The sequence below is a fragment of the Podarcis vaucheri genome (genome assembly GCF_965113315.1).
Source record: "Podarcis vaucheri genome assembly, chromosome: 5".
Taxonomy (NCBI): domain Eukaryota; kingdom Metazoa; phylum Chordata; class Lepidosauria; order Squamata; family Lacertidae; genus Podarcis; species Podarcis vaucheri.
In genome coordinates this window covers 29,423,069-29,442,437 of record NC_138763.1, presented here as the reverse complement: position 1 = coordinate 29,442,437, position 19,369 = coordinate 29,423,069, and the positions used below count along the sequence as shown (strand labels likewise).

Here is a 19,369-nt window from a genome sequence, read left to right as displayed (position 1 = left end):
AGAAAATGGTTCTTTCTGGCAGTGATAGGTGGTGCTTATATTCTTCATTTGTTGCAGACCACCTGAGGCAGGAGTATACTCATGCATTCATAATTATTGGGAGATTCCACTCATGCCAGCTCCATCTGTTCTGGCAGACCTTTAGTTCAGTCCCTATTGTTTGAGAAGACAAGGGCAAGGAGATTCACATTATCTGAACACAATTTCTTTTCCTCCCATTCAAGACATAAAGGCATAGAGCACGGGTGTCAAACACAAGGCCCGCGGGCCGAATCCGGCCCGCCAGACCTCGTCATGTGGCCCGTGTAGCCACCACCGGCCGCCAGCCTTCACCTTTTATTCTTGCTTTTTTTTTGACACAAGAAAGCCACCTCTTCAGCGCATGCGCGGCAGCCTACAAGCCAGAGAACATCTGCCCTCTAGCGGCGCCGGCCGTTCTACACAGGAAACCTCCACTTTACATGCATTCAGGAAACTTCCACTTGTTTTTATATTGAGCGCATATTGAGTCCTATAGATACAACCGGCCCTTTGAGGGTGACCAAACTGCTGATGCGGCCCCCGATGAATTTGAGTTTGACACCCCTGGCATAGAGGAACAGGCACAACTTTAGGAAACCTCTGCATTTGAAAACTTAAAGATTCTTATTATTTTTGAAGATCTCGCATAGAACAATAATCACTGCATTTCACATCTTACCCATTCAAAGCAAATACCCTAATGAAAAGTAAAGGTAGACTTCCCTTTCAAAGGAGAGCATTAAGGGTGCCCAGTACCAAAGTTTTACCTATAATCAGGGCACAGTTACTTTCACACTTATGGGAGCAAAACAATGTTGTTTCAGCAAGAGGCAAGCTTATACAAGGAGTTACCCTGCAACATAAACAATTTCAGTACAAACCATACCTTCCCCCAAACCCAACTTATCTTGGCACAATCACCAATTACCTGACCAGGGCTGTGTATGTGCAACTTCAACAAGTAGACTGAAGAAATGAAGCACACCAATGCCCATCAGAACTTATGATTTGTCATCCAATTAGGAGAGACAATGTATACTGTATATATATTTCCTAGTTGGATTGGGAGGTGAGAAGTGATTTAAGAATATGAGCTAATTGGCTAACATACTGTGAAATTATTCCTCTGATAAAAATATAAAAATCTCAGGAAGTCATAATGAAATGCAAAGAGCAATTTGGTGAGATGTTCTAATTTTAATTCTATTGATTGCTATCTGACCAGAATATATTTCTCCTGGCCTTATTTTAACAGACCCTTCTTAGCTCCAGTATGGGGAAAAGGCAGGATATAAATATAATAAGAATAATAGATCTCACTTGAGGTTTTATAGCAATTCTGCTCTGATTGCAATAGAATATTCAATGTTCTTTAGTCTTAGCAAAACGTAACGAATGTATCATACTTGGAACTCTGCAAACCAGTCTGTTGACTAAGCGTGTGTAGCGTACATATCATATTAAACAATATCTTTCTTGAAGACAGTTGCAGCAATAGTTAAAAATTGGATCGGTTTACCTTTCACAGGCTTTCTATGCTTGTCCTTGTTACTTCACTATTTAGAAAGGGTATGTAATCCATTGTAGGAGACAGTTCTTTCGTTGTTGGTTCTCTGTTTGCTATTCTGATAGGAGGTCAATTCTTTATTTAGGTTACCAGTCTTTTGCCATGAAATTACCAGAAGGTCATGAATTCAATAGAACATGATCCCAGTATGTCAAGCAGAAGCACCTGGTTTAAGAGAACACAAATGTCCTCAATAAATGCTGAAAGCCACGTTTTCTATAGAATGTTAAACCAACACCACACAAGGTATTATGATGAACAGATTTTTCCATTTTACCCTAATGAAGGACACACACTCACCGGCCACTTTGCCTTTGAATCTAAGATTTATTTAATCAGTTGGTACAGGCCTCGCTACAAACCTTCTGTAATAGGATTTGTAAGAGGAAAGTAATTGCATGCAGACATTATTCTGATATAAAATCTCACCCAAAATTTAGATCTAACAGTTCCTTAGTATCTAGATGTTCCTTGTGAGCTATAAAAGGAAGCTTTACTCCCTAGCCATGTTAACCTGTAACATCAGACCATAGGGAAACAGAAAGTCATGGAAACAGAGCCGTCTCCGGAAATCCTCATGAAGTATAGACAAGAAGCAGGCATGAAAAACAACAAGCACTGAAAGAATGAATAAAAGCAAAAAGTCAAAAAACTAAATGGAGAAAAATCAATCTTGTGTCTTAAAGCCTACGTCAGAACTCCTGAAAGTGTACCAAAAAAGAGAGAGAAATGGGCATGGGATGAATAGTTTGACGAAGGATGCAGAAGGGGAGGAATCTGATTAAATGCAACTGTTTAAGGCATGCATACAGACCAGAGTAACTCAAAGGAATCACCCACTATATCTTTTAAAAGATGAGAGCCCAATTTTTTTTTCAGTTTTCAGTTGTCTGAGAAACTATTTCACAGAACAAGAACACAGACAGCATGATTTAATATATATATTTAAATTCTATTATGTTAGTAAATAATAATGACCTGCAGGGAAAACAAAAACACTTCTTCATCAAAAATAGTTTGTGTGTAAAAATAATAATAAATACACATAGTACAATTACAATCTATGCCTAAAGGTTGTAGCATCAGAATGGAGGAGAGAATGCAGGGCTACCTGATCTGTCTGTATGAGAATTAGGGTGACCATACCCAGGACTTGTGCCCGTGGAGACAGGCAGCAGCTGTGCTGCGTAGCTTTTCCTTGCACCTCTCATGCACCTGGTGAATTTTATAATATAAGTTCTTTTGTTAATAGTGTTTCATAGAAGGTGGCTGTTTTACTGATGATTTATTAATTTTATTTTTATTTGTTAATTATTTAATATGATTTATGTTGTAATTGTGGATGTCCTACTATGTTGCTATTTATTGTATGTAAGCCGCTTTGTGATATGAGTGAAAAGTGGCAATGAAATAGAATGAATGAATGATGAGGCTCTCCATCCACTTCTTCCCTTCCTAGAGTAAGGCTGGGAGGGAGGAGGACCTTGCTGCTGCTCAAGTAGCAGCAAAAGCAAAAAATGAGAAAAGCTAATGCAGCTAAACTGGGGCATGCCACCATCACCATGAAGGAAAGATGAAGTAGCAGAGGCAGAAGGAGAGGAAGGCAATGGTGATACCATGCTATGTGATATACCCTGAGCACCGTACCTCCTAGGAACAGCCCTGGAAGGATAGAATACTTTCTAGCAATAGAAGTTACAGCATACCAAAATTAAAATAAGAAACTATCCAAGTTTAAGGGCTCTTGACTATTGGCACAAACCTCTGATAAATTATCTTATTCATACACTCTACCTTACCTCATTTAACTGTTCCTCTATTATTTTCTTAAAGACAACCACCACCTCAGTTACTACCTTTCACAGGAATGTGCACCATTATTGATTTTACTCAAGTCCCTAAAATCAGACAGTCAACATTTTATTTGAGAAGCAGCACAATTCACGTGTGTTTTTAGGTTTTGAAGTCCAGATACAAAACTTTAAAAGGAGTATTAATCTGTTATAAATTATGTGATTTATAAATTATCTGATATTTTGATTAGAAATGCAGATCAAAAATATATCCTGAAAGTCAATGCATTTCTAACGAACAAAAGCAGTAATCCTAAACTTTTTAGTGATTTTAACAATATTGATTTTAAGTCAATAAATTAAGATTTATGCACCAACTACGCAGAAGTCTCTAAGTGACTTATAGCAAACAATAGCTAGATATATTTTGAAATATAAAGAATTCAGTTATGAAAACCACTGCAAACCCCCTTTCCTTTATAAACAATTGGAATAAAGGAAAAGCCACCAGGGCAAATGTCTAACAGTTTAACAGTGGAAGAAGTCTGCCTTAACTGCTAATCATAGTGGACAGTGAACATGACTCAATTGGCAGAATATGAACATGTGACCTATAACAAGAAAGGTGGGAAGTTCTTTCGATATTTGGACTCCTTACACAGATGTTTAAACAAATAGAACACAGCCAGCCATACCTCCCTCCCTCTTACTTGTTTGCACAGACCACATATTGATATATTATGTTTAAGTTTGTACTGTATTTCAGTTTTAAAAACTATTAATAAAGAAAGGAAAGTCACAATTCATATAATAACACACCAGTAAAATAACCAGGTGGGAGAATATGTTAACGCTGAAAACACTAAAAGCCATTACTACTGTTAGAATCAATAAAAATGGAGGGGGAGTTAAAGTATTCAACTGGTGGTAAAAAGAATGCAGTGTGTATGCCAGGTGAGCCCATACATGGGACCCAGGGGGATGCCACTAAAAAGGCCTTCTCTATACTGCTTTTGGTGCCTGCCACAGATTGTTTTGTTATAACAAGACTGCCAAGGCATCTGATTTAAGTAAGTTTTTAAATGACTAATTTGGGGTGAAGTCAACATAGCACATTTCTGTTACCTGCTGGAACAATCTCCCCTCTCCTCCCACCACACACTATCCTGGGAGATCTTCCGGCCCTTCAGAGTGTATTTGGGGGAGGCATACAGGAGAGGTAGTCTCACTGTGCTAGTTGAAGCCTCTGAACTGGCTTCCACTAACATTAATAGGGAAGTTGAATTCAGTCCTATATTTCATTTTTTAATTTTTATATGTAACTTGCTTTTAACGTTCATTTTTAATTGGTATTTTAATGAGTATTTCAGATTGCCTAATGCAAGCTGCATAGAGGTCCTTTGCTCTAGCAAGTGATATATAGATTTTGTTAAATAAACACACTTTTAAAAAGCTAATTATTTTGCAAGCATTCTTATTTGTTTTTATAACCATCATAAATGCTGCTCTAATGAAGTTAATACTTTTTAAATACTTAAACACTACTTCTCAATGTTTGACTCAATTCTTTTTAAACTGATCAAATATCCAAACTAATTTATCAAACTGAAATGGATACAAAATTACAATTAACTGCAAAGTTGTTTTAATTCAAAATGTTTTAATCATTCAATCATGCTTAAATTTAAGAAGGCCTACTTGAATATTCAAGCTTTGTATAAGAAAGGCATGCTCTTCTAAACAGAATGCATTGAAGATTTACTCAAATTTTACATGTATCAAGGATTATTTTCAGTGACTGGCACACTAAACCCATCTCCTATTAAAGCTCATTTCTTGTCAATAATGTAAAAAAGTACAATATCAATTCCAGCCTAATAGTGCCACCCATACTGCCTTGGAATAAACTATAAGGCAACTGGTGTGTTCATGAGCCAACAATATTCAACCTAGGTCAGTGCTAATATTTTTGAAGCACAAATTAGCCAAGTCCACCAAACCAGTTAAAATTAAGATACTCAACGCCATCCACTAAATTGCTTCTTCCAAACCTCCTTTTAAACACACACTGTGTGCTGGCAGTGTTTTTACTATGCTCACTTTCCCCTCAATGAAAAATCTTAAATTGCAAAATGTTTTATTCAATTTAAAATAAAAAAATAAGGCATAACTATTTTGACATGTTTTTACATAGTGCCATACTCAGCACTTTTTATTTACAATAACTGATTTAGCCCACATTATTAAGATGCAGATGACATATTCCAATTCTGAATCCCTAAGTGACAAACTATAGTAACTTCACCCCTCCCCCAGCATACTGCTCTTTTCCTGTGTAAACTTTCAGGAATGATTTATTGAGCACATTATGTTCAACTCTTAAAACTGCTACTGAAGGTAAAAAGTATCCAATGCATTAGGTAAAAATACTTACACAGGAAGACAGAAACCAAAACGATATATTCCCTGGACTAAGGAAGCATGCCTTTTACTGCAGTACCAAGTCTCCAGTCTTTGTTACTATTCAGAGGAAACTTGAGATGGTGCCAGACATGAGCAGTCAAATGCAGAAGCACTCCATTTACAAGTGGATATCTAGAATAGCAAAAGGATGTTCTGATAAGATGTTCTCTTGTATAATATATATTAATTTCCCCAATAAACTTTCCAACTGCACAAATATTTTTAATAACTTTCCTTGAAATAATATACTTTGGCTAAAATTCAAAGTAGTGACGCTAGCATGTGAGAAAGAACTGCATGTGCAGCAAGAGCTTACTTTGTTATGACTACTACAGCAATTCTCACTTTCCAAGAGGCAAGCAGTTTCTAAGTTGCACATGATGGTGCAGAAATATCAAGATGGTGCTCTCCTCTCTCATTCTCAAAAAAAAACCAAACAAAAAACTATTTGAATAATTACTTTATGCCAGCAGTATAAATATTGTGTTCCATTTACTCAGATATCAGAACATTTTAATTTATAAAGAAAAGAATGCAGGAAAGATACCTTAAGCCACCTTGAACAAAGTTACTTGAAAGGAAGAATACAACAGGAAACTGCTGAATTACAACTCATCAAGAGCTTCACTGTTATCACTAATTGGACTAAATTGAGACAATGAATTCTGACCACATTGCATGCATTATTTGGCTTTCCAATGCCAGGATATGTTATGAGCAACTCTTTTATAAATGACCACTGTTAATCACTGACTCTACACTTCTTACATTCCATCTACCTCTGACTTCACTGTTTAGATTTTTTAATAAAAAATATTTATCTACCATTTTATATTAAAAGTTATCCAAAGCAATTTATCAATAAAATAATAGAACTCAAAACTTTTAAAACTGAAGTATCCACAGTAGATAAATGATGGGATGTGCCAGACCAATACTAGTGGTCAGGGAAGACCTGGATGAAGAGTTATGTTTCTAACATATGCCAAAACCTTAGTAAAGTCCATGCATAACTAATTTCCAAGGGGAAGCAGTTCCCCCACAAGCCATGTGCATATATAACTGTGACTCATGATAACATTTATGCATCTGATTATGTGAGCTGCAGCTTACAGTATAATATATTTGTTAGCCTTTAATGTGCAAAAAGACTCTGCTGTAAAGCACACTGAGAAGATAAGACTGATGGAAAGGGAAACTTGACCTCTCCCCACTAAAGCAGTCTGAAAGCTCTAGTGACGATCTGAAATAAGATTTCCAAACTGTCTGATCAGACCATAATTCTACAATCATAGTCCATATATTTCTCTAATTTGAAATATGAGATACAGGCTAGTATCATCTGGAAAAGGACAGACACAAACTGGGGTGAGATTTTTTTTTTTAAAAATGTTAGCGGTAATATTTTCAATGAAACAGGATTGGAAGAATTTTATTCATGTAAAGTGGTATGAAAATTTCTTAAATAATAAATGGATTCCTCTGCCAATACTACCCCCTCCTGTTTTACTTGTAAAGGTCCTCCAGCATGAAGACAGAGATTCTGACAACTTACAGAACTGGAGGTGGGAAGCTTCATTTTTCCAAACTTCAATTCATATCTGGACCCCAAGTCAAATCAGACAGAACCTGAAGGGTTTTGAACTGAAGTGGTCAATCTTTCAAATCAGGGTCCAAAACCAAATCTTGTGGTTGATGCACATCTCTTAGACACACAGCTTACCTTCATAAGTGAACGCGGCCATCATAACAATCTCTCTTCAGCTGAGAAGAGAGAGAAAAAGAACAGTGAAATTTTAGAGTGTGTGAGAGAGACAAAAGATTTGAATTGCAGAGCAGTTCAAGAAGTCACCCAAAGTGACCCCACTATCTATTATGACCTTTTCTTGTTTTGTACAAAATAACTTTTGAAGTTGATTTCAAAGTGCAGTTTTACCCCTCCAACTGAAATAAAACATGTAGCTAGCCTGTAGTATGAGTTTGCATATTTTCAGCTTAATATTTTCTATAGACCCTAAATATGTCTGTTGTAGATTAAACAGTTTTCAGTAACAACTAATCAACTGGTGTATAAACGCTGACAAGCTAATACTTATTTACAGCATTTATGGGCCAGCTTTACCTTTAGGTGGGGACATAATTGTGTTTTTCTGTATGAGAGAAGTTAAAATGTGGCAGTCGATAAGACAAACACTAGAAATGTCAGTCCTGGAATTTCAACACCATGCATGCCCTACCCCACGTTAGTAACAAACAGTTCTGACTGCCTGAGGTTGCAACTCATGGCAAATCTGGGACATAATCATGTTTCTCAGTACCCTTACCATCCTCCCTTCAACACAGACACAAAAGAATGTCTAGCTACAGACATTATTTCACTATCTCATTTCAGCTGCTTCTGGATTTTTATTCAAAACATAGATAAGAGTGTTTTGGCTTGGTAAGGTCAGTTTGAAATAATGGCAAATATTTTACTCCTCTATTAGTGTATTTTTCATAGATTTAATGTACTTTTATTTATTTAATATTTGCACACTACCATATTTTTCTTGAATGGTACGTGGTTTGCATAAACATTTTGGCCAAGCCCCAAGATCTTGAGATGAAGGGTGGCAAATAACCCCCACCCCATTTTTTTTAAATATAAATAAGTAAATAATCTAGCATATGCTTACCTGGGGGTTAAACTTCATTGAAATCAGTGGGATTTACTTCTGAGTAAAACATGTGTAAGGACACTTCCACCCTAAACAAAGTTAGGCCACAGTGAACACAGAAACACATTCCTGAAGCAGGCATATTTAGAATCGGGACTCTAAACAGTTAAAGCAGTTAAGTAGCCCTTATTGCACCAACTTCCGTCACAAGTTGGCACAAGGCAAAATAAAGGAAGCTGGTGTGAAGCGTAATTAAAAAAATAAAAAACCAAGTCCCAAATTGGGGGGTGCGTGCGTGTGTGCAACAAGCCTCTGCACCCCATAGCCACAGCCATTTTATTCATGGATTCATGCAGCGTTCTACATTTCACCAAGTTACCTACACCAGGGCAGTTGCACCTCCGATCCCAGCCCTTCAGGATTACAAGCCTCGCAGGAAACAATAATCAGGCTCTGGCCATCTGTTTACCACCGGCGGTGGGGTAGGTGGGGGGAGGGGGTGCCCAGAGCGCCGAGTGCGCACTTCCCAAGTCACAGCAGTAGTGCCCAAGGCTCCCGCGACCGCCAGGGTTGGGCAGCACCGCTCTGGAGGCCTCGTGGATCCAAACGGGCATCCGAGGGAAGGCGAGGACAGGCTGTGCGTGGAAGGGCTGCAGGGGTCTGAGGAGAGAGCGCGCCCCCTTCCGCACCACCGGCCAGGGGAAGCACATTCGCAAGGCTGGAGGAAGAGGAGGAGACGCGGAAGTGGGGGGGGGGGAGAGAGAGAGAGATAAAGCTCCCCGGCAACAGAATTAACCACAGAATTGCAGAGTTGGGAAGGGACCACGGGGGTCATCTAGCCGAACCCCCCTGCAATGCAGGCACCTTCTACCCAGCGTGGGTTTCGAACCCACAACCTCAAGGAGCCTCATGTTCCACCAACGGAGCTCTATAAGGGAGAGCGCCCTCGGCGGCGACGGCAAAGGGCACGACCCGCCTCTCCTCACCCTCCCGGCCTCAAGACCACGAGAGAAGCGTCGGGGCCTAACGGCCGTCTGCAAAACACCGACGCCGGTTTCTGAGGAGAAAGGAGTGCGGGGCCGGGGGGGGCAGGGCAGCCTTAGCGCCACACCTCCATTAAAAAAGAAAAGACCCGGTAAGTCCCGCCGCCGCCGTCGTCGTCGGACCCTAATGGCTCTTACCGGCCTCAGCCGCCGCCTCCGGTCGCTCTGCAGCCCAGCCGGCCGGTCCGCCTCGCCTCTCCCTCAGCAGCCCCAACAGTCGCCTCTGTCAGCTTCGCTATCGCTCTCTCTCCCCCGCACAAGCTTGGCGGCGTCTGGCGACCCGGCTCGCCCATTGGTCGACGCGTCCGCGCGGAGCCTGGCGTCTCCGGGCTCTCATTGGTCCCCGTGGCTGTGTGTACACAATCGGCGCCGCCACTCGGAAGCGGACGGGCAAGAGGGAAGGGGCGGGGCTCAAGTTCTGGAACGGGCTTCAAGGCAACCTGTGGGGAGGGGGAGGGAGAAGGGGGCGTGTCGTCGGAAGCCCCGCCCCCCGCCACTAGGAAATGTTTGTTGTTTAGTCGTTTAGTCGTGTCCGACTCTTCGTGACCCCATGGACCAGAGCACGCCAGGAACTCCTGTCTTCCACTTCCTCCCGCAGTTTGGTCAGACTCATGTTTGTAGCTTCGACAACACTGTCCAACCATCTCGTCCTCTGTCGTCCCCTTCTCCTTGTGCCCTCCATCTTTCCCAACATCAGGGTCTTTTCCAGGGAGTCTTCTCATGAGGTGGCCAAAGTATTGCAGCCTCAGCTTCACGATCTGTCCTTCCAGTGAGCACTCAGGGCTGATTTCCTTAAGAATGGATAGGTTTGATCTTCTTGCAGTCCATGGGACTCTCCAGAGTCTCCTCCAGCACCATAATTCAAAAGCATCTATTCTTCTGCAATCAGCCTTCTTTATGGTCCAGCTCCAACTTCCATACATCACTACTGCGAAAACCATGGCTTTTACTATACAAAACCATGGCTTTAACTATACGGGAGCTGCTAATTCCGCCCATCAGTCTAGGTTGATAAGGCTGTGGCTGCATTGGCATTGGCATCCAGAAGAGAAAGTTACGGAAGCTGCGAAGCAGGCCATTTGAATCGCAGCCTACCACGTGATAATCACCCTTTCAAATTGTGCTGCCCACAAATTATTCTTGTATCTGAAAACTGTGCCGGTATTTATCGCTAAAATCCCAATTGGCGTTTCCCCATAAGGAATTCTCATTAATTTCAGGGAGGTTAAGTTCCTTTGAATTCACATCGGCAGGAATCGACTATATATTTTGAAAAGTGAAGAAGAGTTTGGATTTGATATCCCGCTTTATCACTACCCTAGGGCTAACAATCTCCTTTTCCCTTCCTCCCCCACAACAAACACTCTGTGAGGTGAGTGAGGCTGAGAGACTTCAGAGAAGTGTGACTAGCCCAAGGTCACCCAGCAGCTGCATGTGGAAGAGCGGGGAATTGAACCCAGTTCACCAGATTACGAGTCCACCGCTCTTACCCACTACACCACACTGGCTCTCTTAAGTGCTTTGTCCGTTTACTCTCTCTAAATTCAGGTGCCTCTAGCAGCGGCGGACCTATATTTTGGGGGCCCTGAAGCTTGAACAGATATGGGCGGCCCCTTCGCAACCAGCAAAGAGGTCTGGGTAACCACTGTATCCTTCAATGGGGTTGTTTATAAAGGAAAAGAATGCAAGCCATGTCTCGCCAAAAGTGCCTATCTTTGAAGTACCCTTCTATGGCAAGTAAGGCGTTCGGATAGAGCCACATTCGAAATATTATTTACCTAGGTTTCAGTGGGGATTTCTATAGGTTGTTTCCAGTATTGGGTTATTGTTATTCAGGCTGCTAATAATAGGGAAAAATACTAAGTTTCTGCATTTAAGGTTCAAACCACCCTATTTTGTGTAGGATTGCATAGATACCCTGGGAAACCACAAGCCCAGGTGCCAAACATAGCCCTCCAGCCCTCTAGACTTGGAGTGGAGAACCTCTGACCTTCCAGAGGTTGCTGCTAGGCTACAACTCCCTCCCTATGGCTCTGGCTGATGGGAGTTATGGTCCACCAGATGATATTGGACTTTGTTCCTCACTGCAGGTTTAGACACTTGACCTAGGAGAGGAACTCTTTGCTTCCCAAAGGTGAAAATATATTCCAAGTTGTGATTGATACCCCTATAGTTATTGCTTGCGAGTGTAGTTACCATATAAAAAATTATTATTATTAGTGCTGCAGCACTGACGAATTATGGCCTCTCCTTGTTTAAGTCTTCTAAGCTGCAGCCTAGGGCATCTTCAGTGTGCAATAAAACCAGTGGAAAAGGAAATACTGTACTGTATAGTATATCTCTCCAGGCAGAAAGGGTTAATGTAAGAGGGAAACAAAATATTATGAAGGGGAAAGGAAGGTGCTTTTAGACCAAATAACCACACTTGAATTAAAAAATAAATAAATCTTGTTTATGGAACTGGATATTTGGGGAGTCCATCAATGGCTCTAAGCAATTAAGCAGCAAGTTCCCCCTTCTCAGCCTGAACCAACTCCCATTGGGGGTTGTCATTTTCATGACGGGGGAACACTTTTCGGAATAAATACACTAAAAGATTGGTGAACTAGTACATTATATATGTAGTTATATATCCAAATTTTAATTCTTCATATGGTTAATAAGTTATTCATAACTTTGAAACTATTACAGTGGTGCCTCGCAAGACGAAAAGAATCCATTCCGTGAGTCTCTTCGTCTTGCGGTTTTTCCCGTCTTGCGAAGCAAGCCCATTAGCGGATTAGCGCTATTAGCGGCTTAGCGGATCAGCTGATATGCGGCTTAGCGGATCAGCTGGTAAGCAGCTTAGCGGCTTAGGATCAGCTGATAAGCGGCTTAGCGGCTTGGGAAAAAGGGGGAGAAGGGGGAAAAACCCGCAGGAACTCGCAAGACATTTTCGTCTTGCGAAGCAAGCCCATAGGAAATTTGTTTTGCAAAGCACCTCCAAAATGGAAAACCCTTTCGTCTAGCGGGTTTTCCGTCTTGCGAGGCATTCGTCTTGTGGGGCACCACTGTACAGAGGTCTCAAACACAGACAGTGGGGACCAATATTGACAATCTCCATTTTTTGATAAGGTGCAGCAGAAGGGGAGAAACAACAAGAAGGAAAATGTGGTGGGAAGTTGACAAAAATAAGAAAAAAGACGTGATTTGATTATATAGGCTAAAAATGTTGAAACTTAATAAGATATAATTTATAAAAAGACAATCTCCACTTTTTCAGAGCAGTGCAATAAGATTTTATTAATGAATTAGAAATCTTATTAGTATCTCTGCAAGGTAGAGACAGTCAGCTGAGTAACAGTTTATAAGTAAACATTCTGCCATAGAACTGGCCTACAATATGAAGAAATATTCCATAAACCTTCAGTTCTTGTCCACACATATTGCATAGTCTGGGTTTCTCAAATGTGTATAGACACATACACAAAGTCATGTTAACCCATGTACAATAGTCCATAATAAGGAACAAGTGCACACCTGTAACTGACCAATATAAAAATAAAACCTTTTACAAATACACAACACAGTTCACAAGATGCCCTGGCTATAGGCAGATAAAAATAATTAGTAGATTGTCACAGAAAATTTCCAGTTTGAACCCCATTCTCATTCAGGCACTTAAGACCATTGCATGGTGACAAATGGCAGGAAAAACCAGAATTCTTCCCTAACAATTCTAACTAGGATGAAAAGTTAGTCACTATTGTGCAGAACTAGCATGGATCATGTGCTTTTAATTTGTATGGTAGGTGTGGAAGGACATAAGAGTGTTTAGTTGTTTGAATGCCTTTGAAGATCAAAGTGCTCTCCTCACATTCAAAGTTATGTTGTCCGTGTCCTAAGGGATGGGAAGGCTTGGGTAGGAAGTGAAAGAAAGGAAAAGTTCTTGAGAGTGATGAAAAGGATAGTTCACTTTCAGAATCAAAGTGGCATCAGTCTGGCAGCCCAGCCTCCCTCAATGGAATATGTGTAAGTACTGCTTTATGGAGAGTGTACTGAGCTTGGAGATCCCCTTTGCACACCTGAAAGCTAGTGCCAGCCCACCCATGAGGCAAGGTGAGGTGACCGCCTCAGGCGGCAGGATCCCTAGGAGCAGCAGATCCTGATGTGTAGCTTTATTTCCCCCGCCATTGTTCCTGATGTAGATCTTCACACACTCTTTCTTCCCTGGTGGAGAGGTGGGGGATGCCATTCTGTTGTTTGGCTCAGGTGCCCAAATCTGTCATGGATGCTGTCGTTGAGATTCCTGCATTGTAAGGGATTGGACTAGATGACCCTTGGGGGTGGCCTTCCAACTCATTTTCCTGGCCCTAGAGAGAATTCTGCCAGAGATCTATTTCACTTTGCTATAAAGCCTCTTTTACCACCACCCCCCAAAATAAAAACCAAACAGAAACACTTTAGAAAGGCCATCACTCAATGGCAGGGGCGCCTGCTTTCACTGCAAAATGTCCCAGGTTCAATCCGCAACATTCCCAGCTGGAACTTGGAAAGGATCCTGTCTGAAACCCTGCAGAGGCATTGCCTGCCATGGTAGGCAGTGCTGAGCTAGATGGGCGAATGGTCTGACTCAATGAAAGACAACTTCCTATGTTTTTAGAGAGTACATAAAATTGCATGAGACTTGTCACTAGTCAATAGATATCCATAACTCTTTGGCCACAATTTTATACAGGGTTGATCTGCAAAAATATATATACATATTCTAGCTGGAAGAAAAATGCTTTCCCAGTGACACAATGATGAAGTATGGGTGCAATTTCCCGGTAATAAGAAGCGATAGCCTGTGCAAAGACTTCTGCATTACACACAACAACTATACAATTATTGCATGAATTTATTGTACCTGGAAGTAGACTGCAATTTCCCCTTTGAATAACTCCTTGTACTCTATTTAAAACCCCTTTGGTGGGTTTGCTTTCTCTTAAACTGGGCTTGGGCTTAAATGCTGCTGACAAAGACATTAGATGCACAAGCACAATTTCACATTCGCTCTACCTTATCTATCTTATATTCAGGTTGTATTTGCGGATAGAAATCAATCATTGTGGTAGAGTTTGAAACAATGCAAGTAAAACAGATGAACACAAGGGAAAATTAAACTGGGTGAGGGGAGATCTAGTTGTGGTGACATATTCCTTCCAAAAAGAGCAGAAGACAATCCTGACCTACTCTGGATTTGGAAACATCAACTGTAATTGGTTAAAGTTACAGATAGGTAGCCGTGTTGGTCTGCCATAGTCAAAATAAAAAAATTCCTTCCAGTAGCACCTTAAAGACCAACTAAGTTAGTTCTTGGTATGAGCTTTCGTGTGCATGCACACTTCTTCAGATACACTGAAACAGAAGTTGCCAGATCCTTCTATATAGTGAGAAGGTGTGGAGGGGTATTACTCTCTATACTCTTGTATAGAGAACTGAAGGACACTGTTGGCATTTGCTCATCGTCTAACATTGTATATGCCATCAAATGCCAACAGTGTCCTTCAGCTCTCTATATTGGACAAACAGGCCAAACCCTACGCCAAAGAATAAACGGACATAAATCTGACATCAAGAATCACAAAACAGAGAAACCAGTAGGAGAACACTTCAATCACCCAGGACATTCTATACAAGATCTCAAAGTAGCTGTTTTACTACAAAGGAATTTCAGAAATAGACTGGAAAGAGAAGCTGCTGAATTGCAACTCATTACCAAACTTAAAACCATGGAGAGACCTGGTTTGAACAAAGACATTGGATTCTTATCCCATTATACATGACTAAGCCATTTCTCACCTTCTCACCCCTTGGCTTTTCCTGTAAGACCTATTACAGTTGTTAAGAGTCGTCAACAGGCTCATCTCAGCTATCTGCCAATCTCCCATTCCCACCACCCTTCTGAGTAATACCCCTCCCCACCTTCTCACTATATAGAAGGATCTGGCAACTTCTGTTTCAGTGTATCTGAAGAAGTGTGCATGCACACGAAAGCTCATACCAAGAACTAACTTAGTTGGTCTTTAAGGTGCTACTGGAAGGATTTTTTTTATTTTGTAATTGGTTAAATGTAGCAGCTAAATAGGATTTTAAAAAAATTAAAGGCTGGGGCTCTCTGGAATCCCAAGAATCTGCATTAGCAGCAATGGATCACTACCTTTGGCCACAGGGATTCCTAAACCTTTCCTCACCTATATACCATGGGGATTGCTAACTGATTTCCAACATCATCTGGCAATTCAGCTGATCTCTCCCAGGTGGCCAGGCTTTAATTTCAGACAGATAAAGAAGTGAAGATCATCACTGAAAGCAGAGGTCAATCAGCTTAGTTGTCTCAGTGCCTCTTACTGCGAGGCAACTCTCAGTGGGCAAGCAGCCACATTCTGTGCTAGGTTGCAGATCAGGATACATGGATGAAATCACAAGTCTGGAAGAACAAGGTGCTTTTTGTTACTTTCCACTTATCATAGAAGCTTCTTGCGTTAAGGTAAAACATCAACAGTAATGTAAGAACAAAAAAATCCGCTAGGACTTTTGCATTAAAGGTATCTTTGTCATCACATTTAGTTGCCTATTACAGGAAGTCACCCCTTGGGAACTTTGGCATTCAGTCTCTTGAAGGTGGCTACTTCCAGAGGGGCAGCTGGTATGTTTTAATTAACCTCACGGAAGAAGCAGAAATGAACTCTAAAACAGAACTGCAGTTGTGTTTGCATTGTCCTATAAATATAATCTAAAATATTAATTTAACATTTTGCAATAACCCCGTTTCTATGATGTCTGGCTGTACCAACTGAGAGAACGTTGAACAGCTTTCACCCAGTTGCTCATGGCTGGTTCGTATTCCTCTGGCTCCTTTTGAGGCTTAAAAACTATGTCAGTTTGCCTCAGCTGTTTCAGTTGCTCTTTGTCCTTCCAGAATCCTAGAAACAAACGTAACAAAACAACAACAACAAAAATCACTCCCAAGCTGAAAAACATAAATGTTGCATCTGGAATTCGTCATACCATATCATGGGGCCACCCAAGGAAACTGAATGCTGGAAGATTTCAGACGGACAAAATCACATGCTTCTTTTACACGGTGCATAGCTGGAATTAACTCCCATGGGATGTAGTGATGGCCACCAACTTGGATGGCTTTAAAAGAGGATTAGACAAATTTATAGAGGATAAGGAGATCTTTGGCTAGTAGCCACAATGGCTATGAGCAGTATGCCTCTGGATATTAAGTGCTTGGAATCACAAGTGGGGAGAGTGCTGTTGCACTCGGTGCCCTGCTGTTGTACTCAGGTACTTGATCCTGCACAAGAACCACCAGGTGGGCCTTATTATTGATTTTAAGGTATGGACAAGTTAGCGTGGGAGAAGCATTTTTCCTTATCAGGGCCCCAGTCCATTCAGGGCTTTAACTGTTAAGTATAAGCACCTTGAATTCGGCCCAGAAAAATAGCTGGTAGTCAGTTACTTTTTTCAATGGGCGTTTCATGTGCAGAGTCTGCCACTGCCATAAGCACTCTGCCAATCACATTTTATACTTGTTGCAATTTTCGAATGATCTTCAAGGACAGCTCCAGGTGGAGCATGTTACAGTTGTCTAGCATGCAGGTTACCAGGGCATCAGTGGCTATAGCCAGGCTATACCTATTTATGGAAGGCCTTGGTTGACACGCCAGCCAAAGATGAATCTAGGCATGCCTAGCCACCAAGGCCGCTTGGACCTGAAGTGACAATAATGGTTCAAGGAGCACCCCCAAACTATGCAGGTGCTCCTTCAAGGGGAACGCAACTCCATCAAGGACAGGGCTGTTCTCACATCCCCCGTACTCAGGAACCACATATTCACCAATCTTTCATTTATTGGCACACATCCAGCCCATTATCACTTCCAGACATTGCTTTAGGACCAGCACAACCCCTTCCGGTACTGACAGAACAGAAAGATAAAGCTGGGTCGCACTAGCATACTGTTGGCACTGTGCTACAGATCCTGGCTTCAAATAGATGTTGAATAGCACGGGTGAAAAGATTGTACCCTGCAGGCTCCTGCAAGATAATTCCCCCAGGCTGAGCAGAAGTCATACTGTCCTCTGGAACCAACCTTGGAGGCCTGGAGCCAAAGCATTTTATTGGTGCCATAGTGTTTAACACCTAAAGGTGTTGAAATAACCTAAGAAAGAACCTGCTGAATCAGTGACCCATCTAGTCCTGTGATGCCTGTGGGGAAACCTGCAAGCAGGATCCGAGCACGAGAGCACTCTCCCTCCTGTGCCTTCCAGCAGTTGGCATTGAGAAAGCATTACTGTGGAAAACAGCTATCATGGCCAGTAGTCATTGTGTCCTGCTTAACTGAATGGTAGGCTTCTGTTTTTAGATTCTCCCCTCCACAATGTCCAGCTTTTCATGAAACCATAAAATATACCGCCCTCCCGCAACACTTATCTCTCAAGATGAGGTCAAGATGACTGGGTGACTCTAACCCAAGACATAACGTAAGTCTAGCCTTATGTTATGAACGATATTGTTTTAAACTAACTTCATTTCTTTACGAAACAATACATCAGGTACACGTGTGTATCCCCATACTTAAATCTCACATGCCTGCATGTGATTTCTTTGATAACCTCCCACTCCGGAGTATCTGGTAAGAAAAGGTGTTCTGACAGTGGAATCTGCAGTGTTTAGTTGCTATCCAAATTAGAGTATATTTATGCAGGTAGCAGCACAATGAGATAGTTTGTATTCAGGTGAAAAAATAAGGAACATGAACTTCTGGGAATATTTAGAGGCAAAACCTTGCTGATGTTTGCAATCCGGAAATCAGTTATGATATGGAAAACATGGAGAAAGAGCAAGAGGAAAACAATTTTTCAGAATACTACATACCTACAGCAAGGCCAGCTAGAAAAGCTGCTCCAAGGCAAGACATATCTGTACAAACAGACTTGTTTATTGTTTTGTTAATCAGATCAGACGTCATCTGCATTATAAAATCATTTTTACTGACACCTCCATCAGCTCTGTGAGAGAGAGGGGGCGGGGAGAAGGAAAAAGGCATATTCTTTTAATGCTTGGATTCTGGAAATTCTGTCTGATTTAGAGTATATGCTGTTCATGTAGCCAGACCACCCTCAATCATGCCAAGTGTCTTTGCTCTACAGAAGGAAACAGGAGCCTCAACCAAACAAATATTTTAAAGGCTGTAATTAGTTTTTTTTTTTTTTAAAAAAAAAGTTTTCATGGACAACAATGGGAGATTTTTGTAAGCCTAAGTGCTGTGCTGGATGAGGAATGGAGGCAGCTGGGGAGAGGGAAATGAATGAACAGATGGCGAGTGTGTATTGTGAGGAAGAACATGGGATGGCTCTGTCCCTGCACATATTTGGAAGAGGCCCCGCCTGTTATGGAAGGAACATCACCTCTGGGAGGTTTCTCATGACGAAATGTGGCCCTCAGACTGAAAAAGATTGCCCATACAATTTTAGATTTTTTGCCCATGAAAAGGACCATCAGACTAACAACATTCTACACTTCTGTAATGTAAATCGGAAATCTACGATTTGCCTAAATGTTATACAAATGGTCACAAGGCTGCTCACTATAGCATTTCCAACAACATAAAGGCAGCTGGGAAGTTTTGCTATCTATCTGGCATCTTAAATCAATGGATGATTCCACATAAAAGAAAAATTTACACAGACATTGTAAAAGATAAAATGAACATACCGAATGGTCGTAGGTGGGATGTCCATCTCTCTTGTGATGGTATCATAAAGCTGTTTGTTTCTTGCAAAAGAGATT

At 41.2% G+C, this 19,369-nt stretch overlaps 2 protein-coding genes and 1 long non-coding RNA gene across 6 annotated transcripts in view; 1 reads left to right on the top strand and 2 right to left on the bottom strand.

Moving 5' to 3' along the window:
• Positions 1-9,846, bottom strand: part of TFDP2 (transcription factor Dp-2) — a 37,269-nt gene extending 27,423 nt beyond the window's left edge. For 2 of the 4 annotated variants that reach the window (XM_082224524.1, XM_082224525.1), the window contains exons 1-4: positions 9,683-9,846; positions 8,520-8,590; positions 7,568-7,608; positions 5,816-5,976 (exon numbers count right to left, since the gene is read on the bottom strand). The gene's annotated coding sequence lies outside the window, so the exon portion shown is untranslated. Of the gene's footprint in view, positions 1-1,540; positions 1,754-5,815; positions 5,977-7,567; positions 7,609-8,519; positions 8,591-8,884; positions 9,096-9,682 lie in introns of those variants that run through there. The other 2 variants (XM_082224522.1, XM_082224523.1) reach the window with 2 other exon arrangements.
• Positions 9,847-11,893: 2,047 nt separating this feature from the next.
• Positions 11,894-13,959, top strand: LOC309533669. The gene is made up of 2 exons (XR_014220398.1): positions 11,894-12,237; positions 12,605-13,959. It is a non-coding gene; the product is annotated as an uncharacterized lncRNA (long non-coding RNA).
• A 2,138-nt stretch (positions 13,960-16,097) lies between these two features.
• GK5 (glycerol kinase 5) overlaps positions 16,098-19,369 on the bottom strand; it is a 28,547-nt gene continuing 25,275 nt past the window's right edge. Inside the window, exons 14-16 of the mRNA XM_082224322.1 lie at positions 19,295-19,354; positions 18,455-18,588; positions 16,098-16,491 (exon numbers count right to left, since the gene is read on the bottom strand). Of these exons, the coding sequence (XP_082080448.1) occupies positions 16,340-16,491; positions 18,455-18,588; positions 19,295-19,354 (346 nt within the window). The 3' untranslated portion in view covers positions 16,098-16,339. The remainder of the gene's footprint in view (positions 16,492-18,454; positions 18,589-19,294; positions 19,355-19,369) is intronic.